General features: G+C 37.5%; 1 protein-coding gene across 2 annotated transcripts in view; it reads left to right on the plus strand.

Moving 5' to 3' along the window:
- The window catches only part of LOC137273732 (cubilin-like), a 73,226-nt gene that overhangs the window by 20,981 nt on the left and 43,945 nt on the right, over positions 1 to 8,300 (plus strand). For both annotated transcript variants that reach the window (XM_067806539.1, XM_067806540.1), the window contains exon 6: positions 614 to 820. In XM_067806539.1, coding sequence (XP_067662640.1) covers positions 614 to 820 — 207 coding nt within the window. The remainder of the gene's footprint in view (positions 1 to 613; positions 821 to 8,300) is intronic.

The following is an 8,300-nucleotide window of genomic DNA, read 5'->3' on the forward strand; positions in this document are numbered from 1 at the left end:
TTGTACTTTAGGTTATCCAATATAACACATACTGAACAGCAAAAGAAACACAAGTTTCCAAAAAATGAAATCTCATCAAACTATGCATACTTTATAACTTCTATTTAAAAACTTGACAAAGCTGTATTTTAACAATCCAAACTGAGTCTGATAACTAATTAAATCTGAAAGGGTGTTTATGCTGTTTTGTTCACATTCCACATGAGGCTATTTTCAGAAAGCTGCAGTGAATTGGAAAAAATGACAACTGATTTAAGTGATTTTGAATTATTAGACATATTCTTAGAAGTATGCATGAGCTTTTTCAAAATCAGAAGACCAGATGTATTAGTTTCTGAATGCACAGTATAGAACAAACTTGTACTTTCCAACTTCTGAAACGCCACTCAAAGAAGTTTTCAATGCACAGATGAAATTCTTTAATTTCCCATGTTCTGTTTATTCCACCTCTTTGATAAACATGCTGTTTAAAGAAATAAAAAAATGTGATTCCTGGAATCCTGTGTCAGTGCAGATGCTGTTTTTGATCTGTAGACGGTCTCCTGGGCGTTGAGCTACCGTATGCTATAGAGGTAGAGGATGTGTCAGTGCAGATGATGTTTTCTGTCTGCAGACTGTCTCCTGGGCGTTGAGCCACAGTATGCCGGGAGAATTTCCGCACCCTTCTATCGCCCTGGCCAGGGATCGTTGACTTGTCAGTACCACATCATGGGGCTCGAACAAACACAAGACAAGGTCATAGCCCTTGGCTTCACCGACTTCAGCATTGTCTCCGGCATCCTGAACGTTACTGATGGACACAGCATGAACTCCACCAAGGGTGAGTCCTGTCATTATATGTCAGCTAGAATACTATAGTCAGGTCCTCATATTACTTTTCAGATTTCTGTAAATAGAACGAATTCTGCTCACTCAGTATCAGTGCACAGGGTATTCTGCAGAACATTCGATTTCAAGTTAGCAGTGTTATCCAAATTGTTCTCTTCCATGACTCATGTCTGTTTCTTTATGACATTGTTGTTTGTTGGGTTGGTTTTTTTCGGCATTTTCCTATGGGTAGACAGGTGCTAAGTTAGTGAAAACAGTAAACACCCCTGCTCACTTTTTGCTCCCCCTGCTTATCCTGATCTTTATTACTTAGTCCCTGAAATATTTCAGACTCTCTCTACTGTGTATCAGTTCTTGCAGGTTCCTGCACACTCAAAGTTAGATCACAGTCCTAATTCTACAGGGTGGTGTGAAGCCGTCCCTTCAGATGTTAGGTAGAGTGGTCTCCCCTTGTATACTTTTCTGTTCATGATTAGTTATTGTGATACATGATACTTATAAGGGCTGTAACAGTGCATTGATAGTATGTTAGACTATTGACAGTTTAGTAATTGACTTCTGTTGAGAAATTCGTGGCTCAAAATACAGGAAGTACCAGATTCAATCCCTTTCACCTAGAGTTATCTGCACTGTTGCCTCTTATACAAACTTGATCTGGGTTTCACATTTCTTGACAGTTATTAAAAGAGACTGAAACTACTTCAACTTGTTTTTATCTCATATAAAGTAGACATTTATTTGGGAAATGACTTGAAATGAGACAGTTTAATTAGAAAAAATAGAAAAAAACTTTTGCAATAGTGTTCCAATAGTTAATCATATTAGTTAGTATGTTGCATTAGACCATGACAATAGTTGTAGCCCCCTCAATAGTCACCCCTAATAGTTACATACTTTCATCCTTCAAGCTTTCAATGTTGTACACTGTCCAAACCGGCACTCATTTGGACAGAAGAAATAATCCGGTTTGGACAAGGTGCCCGATTGTAGAGCTAATGATAAATGTACAAGTCATGAATGGGACTGAGATTTTATGCCAGTGTTGACAACTTGCCAGATTGGACAAATGCCAGTTTTGACAGCTTCCACTGTATGTAATAGATTAAAGTTCATGTTTACCTTATAGCCTTACACAAAATTAGCCCATTTCATACATTTGTCACATCAAGTGTTCTTACTGTGTTGAGTACACTGAGTTCTAAGGTTCTAAGTGAAGAAATTTTTGTGTTTGGATTGTATTGTTAGTGAGTTAAAATCTAACAAACAAATATCTGACGTTGAACATATTATAGAATGCAGTGACACAGATCATTATCAGTACCTTGAACCTGTACCTTGATGATAGACTAACTGCATTTTACACTATGGTCTGTTTGTCACAAAATGATACTGATGAATCACATTCTAACTCAAAATTGATTCATGCTCAAACATTCATTTCAGTACAGAATGTTGTGAAAAACACTTCTTCATGGTAGTTTAGTATGGCTTCTTTAGTTTCATTCCAGAGAATCAAGAGTATCCTGACTCATACTTTACTGTTTTGCTGTGTTTCCTTTCGAAGGTTACGGACCCATGAAGGTCCCGGGGTACAATCAGCCTTCAGCAACCCATGATTGCCATAACAGGGGACTAACAGGATTGGGTGGTCAGGCTGTCTGACTTGGTTGACACATGTCATGGGTTCCCAATGGACGATCTTTTTGTTGGGAGGGGCGATCACTCGCCTTTTGAAATGATATAAGCGACGGTACAAGTTCTCGCTTCTGGTCTGGTTCCCGACTCAAAGTGCGCTCTGACAACTTGGTACATGTAAAGACAAAACCCAGCAAACGCGTTGCCGTGGTCACCTTCATTAAAAAAATTATCGTTTACGATGAAAAGTCATTAATGGACACATGCTTTGCTTTGATTTTTAGTTTAGAAAGGCATCGGAAATGGAAAATAACATTTGGAAAGTGACCTTGAATGTGTACTTAACCTAATGGTAGTTTTGTTTAGTATATTTGATAAATTAATATTTTAATATTATTTCCTTTATTATAACTTAGGAAAAACGTTTTAATTCATACACTTAATTTAGGATAATTAAAATGCAGTCATTGTCAAAATTTGCAATATTTGCATTTATTATTTATCTATACAGTGAATTAATATTTCTTGCATCACAAACCGTTACAGCCATAAAAAAGTACTGTAAGGATTTTTGTTATGCCCAATTTATCGCATTTGCAAGTTGGCTACATGTAGGCGGTAACTGCCATAATTCGCCCATTACTTTTATTTTACAATTACTTCACCATTGCTTCTCACTTTCCTCTGTACCTGCTAAATATCTGTATTGTCAGAAATCTTTTACATAACAAGACTTTCAGTGTTTCACATTTCGCGCATCGCATCAGCTCCCCACCTTAGTGAATTCCATGAATGCAGCCATATCGGCCATAATACTAAGACGATTTGAGTACATACACAATGAAAATACACTGCAGTTTTAAATGTGTGATACTGAGACATCTAGTGCCAGACGTAAATTACCGACTGCAAAACGTCAACAAAACGACAAAACATGACCTGAAAACGATCAGCTGATTCCACTGCCTCGCTTTGAACTGCCATTTCACAATTCATACTTGCAATGTATGCTGCCATGCCTATCCCAGGTGAATCATAGAATCATAGAATAAATATTTCAGAAAATAACACTTGATATATCATTGTAAAAGGGAAAAGGTATGGTGTCCATGCACCAGCGTGAACGTTCCCGGGGACAATGATGGCTATACTGGTTAACTCTCTCTAAGTGTAATAGTAACACGTATGGCGCAAATCATGCATACAACATGCGCTGTCAGTTGAAGGTTGGACCGTCCAGATTAGCGCACCTAGCGAATTAGTTGGAAGATAAATTCAAAAGGATCACCCATCGATGCTCATGTTGTTGATCACTGGATTGTCTGGTCCAGATTCAATTATTTACAGACCGTCGCCATATAGCTGGAATATTGCGGCATAAAACTAAACTCACTCACTCACTTGAAAGTTATGTGCAAACTTCTTTCCCGTAGTTCCCTAATGAAATATAAAATCACTCAAACAAGATGCCTCCCTACTCCCACCAAACCTGTCCCATGTGACTTGAGTCCTTCATCATCACCTAGCACTTCAGGACGGAGAATTTTCAAACCATTGCCATAGATTTCCATGGTGATCCTGTTATCTAGATGGAAAGTTCTCTGTGCATGTGTATGTGTCGTGTCAGTACTGTTTACTGTATAAACACTAGGATGTGTGTCACTTCAGTTGTTATTTACAATTTGACAGGTGTGAAAACATCTCATCAGTAATGAAAACATATGTTAATTAGGATTAGGTTTAACTTCATTGAAATTGTATTATATATAACGTCTTGTCACATTTCTATAGACAGGTAAATTTAAAGGAAGCCATCCTTCAGCCAGCCATTTTGAGAAATGGTTTGGACATGCCATATGTTATGATTCACTGTTTTTTGTATTGACTGTTGATTTATTGAAATACTTACAAACATATAGTTTCAGTATACATCATCAATACACTTTGCTTGTTTGATCCAGTTAACTGGAAGCCTAACTATCCTGACAATTTCAGAGAGTAACCAAACTGTTACACGGGGATAAATGGGGTTCAACCGTGCTTATTTTTGTGTCTGGTATTACAGGACATGACCATGTCACAAACATGTTGGACAATATACAGATATACTGACCTGCAAAAGAAACAGCACTTTTCGAAACCAAATGCAAAATTCTGTGCTTACTAGGTGGTGTTTTTGTCATGATAAGAGTCAGGCCAAGTTAGTCCGGACCCCGATAATCCAATTCCTGCAATATCTGTAATCAATCTTGTTTACTATGTACACTCATTAACTGTTGATTCATTAATCCAGTGCTTGACTCTCCAGATCTTGATGTTAATTAGTGGTAACATATTAGCTAATTACACTTGGTTTTGCATCAGCTACATCAAGAGGGTTAGGAGCACCATGGAAGATGCTACTGGTTTGTGATCAGTTTGATCAATTTATACTCTTCCAAAAAAGTAGTAATCCCGGTCATGTTTTGGAAGAGATTTCAGCCCTGATATGTAAGTATGCTCAACAGCGAAACGTGGATGACATAAGACCTGCTTTGTGATTGGCTGAGATCTTTTGACAGACAGATGCGATCATGTGACTGACATGTAATAATACTTTGTGACAGCGCTGCTAGTCACAAGTGTGCCCGTGTGAAACTGACCAATGTGACAGTTCATTTCCTGCCTCCCATTATCCTCACTCCATCTGATGCTGTCAACTATGACATGGCCTTGTCAGAACTACACCAGTTTCTCCAACAGTTCAGCAAAGATAACAGAGAATACCGTACACATTCTTCTGTTCCTTTGTAACTACTCATTATTTTACCATTAGGCACAATTAGTTACATATGTCAGATGTTCTTGTCTGGATACATCAAAGGGAAGGAACTCTACTGTAGTGGTGTACATAATGTGTCATTTCAGTAGCTGTACTATGCTATTTCACTATCCAAATGTTTTTGATAAAAAACTCAAGTGTTGAGACTGATGTGAGCCAACTGTATTACTTTTTTGTGAACACAGTTTTCAATACAAACTGACAATGCATGTGCATACCGTGACAACTTCACCAATGAAAGCAAATCCTGATGTTGACTTACATCATTCTTGTTTTGACACATTCGGAGTGCCACAACTTAAGAAAGATCCGAGGAACCAAGCCTTGGAATGATTGCATGTTGGCCAGACTGCGTGAAGGGTAGCCATTTATTTTACTCATTTCATATTAGGTCAATCTACCAACTACAGGAGCAGTATCAGGAGAGCCACAGCATCCAAGACAATAACATCATCATGCCAAGACCAACAGATTGTGTTCAACCATCAGCAGAATCACTTTTCCAGAAACAGGAAATGGCATGACAGCGACATGCTGTATTGACTAAGTCATGACATCCCACATTGCTCCACATTTTCAGTGTTACCAAGACAACACTCATGCGTACACTGCAAGAGCAACATTGGACTTCCTGTGACAACATGGCATCCAAACTGTACAGTGACTGGTTTTTACATCCCATACAGATTCAAAGAAGACCGAATGACCTCCAGCCAAGGTTGATAACTGGATTCAATCAAACATTTTACAGAGTATGGCCCCAACTGCCTATGGCCTTCATCAACAGGCTAATTCATTCCACGAACAGATAATGTGAGATAGTCATTGATGCCCATGAAAGATGCTGACTTTGAGGTATCCTAATGGAACCATATTTGGCAATTTTGTTTGTCTGAACTCCAAATGTTATCCCCTAAAATGTGTTAACCATAATGGCCAATTCTGAATGCAATCCACCATTTTTATTGTTAATTTAATAGAGTGAATTAAAATTTGTGCATTAAGAAACCTCAGATATGATGTTACCTTTGCACTTCACTAAATTTACTCATGTCAGTAGTAAGAGATTAAGTTATCTACAGAGAAACCGACTGAAGTTGAAATTAAGGGGAAAAAAGTTCAGGAAAAGAGAGTGTATTCACATAAAAACTGTTCAGTGTTGTGCCAAGTGATTCAAGCACACTTTAAGGACATGAGAAGATTACACACAGCATATCACAGTTACCTCATTACCATATGAACCTAGGTTATGAGTACAAACTGTTGTAGTGAGCAAGTGGGATTCCTTTTACCTTTTACCCTTGTATTCACAATAGACTTGTGTGTATGTGTGGATGCGCAACATGGCTAAAGTGGTTGTGGTGCAAAGTAAAATTATAGCTTGCTCTCTAGCCGTGCCAGGGTCCACTTGCTCAAAGCAATCTTAGCGCCATGGTGATCGTAACTACCATACTTTGATAGCATGTGCTATCGTAGCACTAAGATGGCTTAGTGCATGTGGACAGAGATGAATAAGCAGTATGCAGTCTATCATTGTTGTAATATTAGCTATACAATTATCTTCTTGAATGAAATATCTGGTAATGAAGTCTTGCATCAGATTTTCTTGTCATCTAGATTTTCTATAACATTCTAATGAGTTGCTGTAAATTTGCATCTTTTACCTCATACCAACAAATATACTAATGAAACCTGACAAGATTGTGATGGAGACACCAATCAGAATATAACAAACTTCAGAATGACTAAGTAATATGTATACATAGAAAGAGTCCAAGACTGAGCTGTAGCTTTCATTATTTTGATATTTAAATATATCACAGTGTGATTTTGAAACAAACATGAGTGTTATTTCAACCAATAGTAACTGCTGACACTTCACTATTGAAATAAAACAATGTATCTCTTGTGAATCTCATCAACAGTAAATAACAGAGAAGGCCAGAACATGTTTATTTCTTACTTTACGGATCCCAATAATTATCCTAATGTTTTTTCAGGGATTTTCGTCGGGGTCCCTGGGACTCCTACTCTTAATCATTATTGATATAGTTGTTTTTTTTGTGTATCATCACATAAATTATTACTGTAATTGAACTCCACATGATACCATAACCCAGCTTGTAGCAAACACAGCTATAACATATTGTTACTTGAGTGGAATTTTTACAAAAATTATTTAGACGTTTTCTGAATCCCTGTGGATGTGCTAATAGATTTGGTTGCATCAGTTGTCAATTTTTATGAGTATGGGGCACAGGAATTTGTGTCCTGTAAATCCCTGTTTTACTTCACCAAAAATTTAAGCTTACAAAAAAAAGTTCATTATTTTTCTGCCCCATATACACTTCAAAAATTGCCAAATGTAAAATACTTAGTGTATTTAAAAGGACCTTTTCTTTTCTTTTCTTTTAGTTCCTGAGGACAAAAATCAGTAAAACAAGAAATAAGATTGGTCTGGCCTATAAATACGTTGGGGACTTGAACATTTTACCCTTGTCAACTTTCAGATCACTGGATATTCTTCACATTCAACACCAAACTTTATGTAAGGAAGGGACCAGTAGATTTGGGGTACCTTCACTTAATTTTCAAGGTCATTTTTCAGCATGTTAAACTGCATGTTAAGCTTGTCAGTGAGATATCTTGAGAACTGTTCACTACATTTTCTTCATATTCAACACCAAGCTTTATCTAAGAAAGGTGCTGGTCCCAGTCAATTTTGGTGACCGTCACTTAATGTTCAAGGTCACGGCGACACATGATTTCAACATGTTAAGCTGCATGTTAAGCTTGTCAGCGAGATACCTCAAGAACTGTTCACTGTATTTTCTTCATATTTGACAGCAAGGTTCATCCAGGGAAGGCGCAGGGCCGAGTTGATATTGGTGGCCTTCACATGAGTTTCAAGGTCACGACAACACTTTGAAAATTTCAGCATGTTACCCAGCAAGGACAGTTCACAGACTTCTGATGAATGTTTGTCAATATGCAATTTCTACATTAATATTTTAGC

This window comes from Haliotis asinina, chromosome 2 (assembly GCF_037392515.1).
Source record: "Haliotis asinina isolate JCU_RB_2024 chromosome 2, JCU_Hal_asi_v2, whole genome shotgun sequence".
NCBI classification, from domain to species: domain Eukaryota; kingdom Metazoa; phylum Mollusca; class Gastropoda; order Lepetellida; family Haliotidae; genus Haliotis; species Haliotis asinina.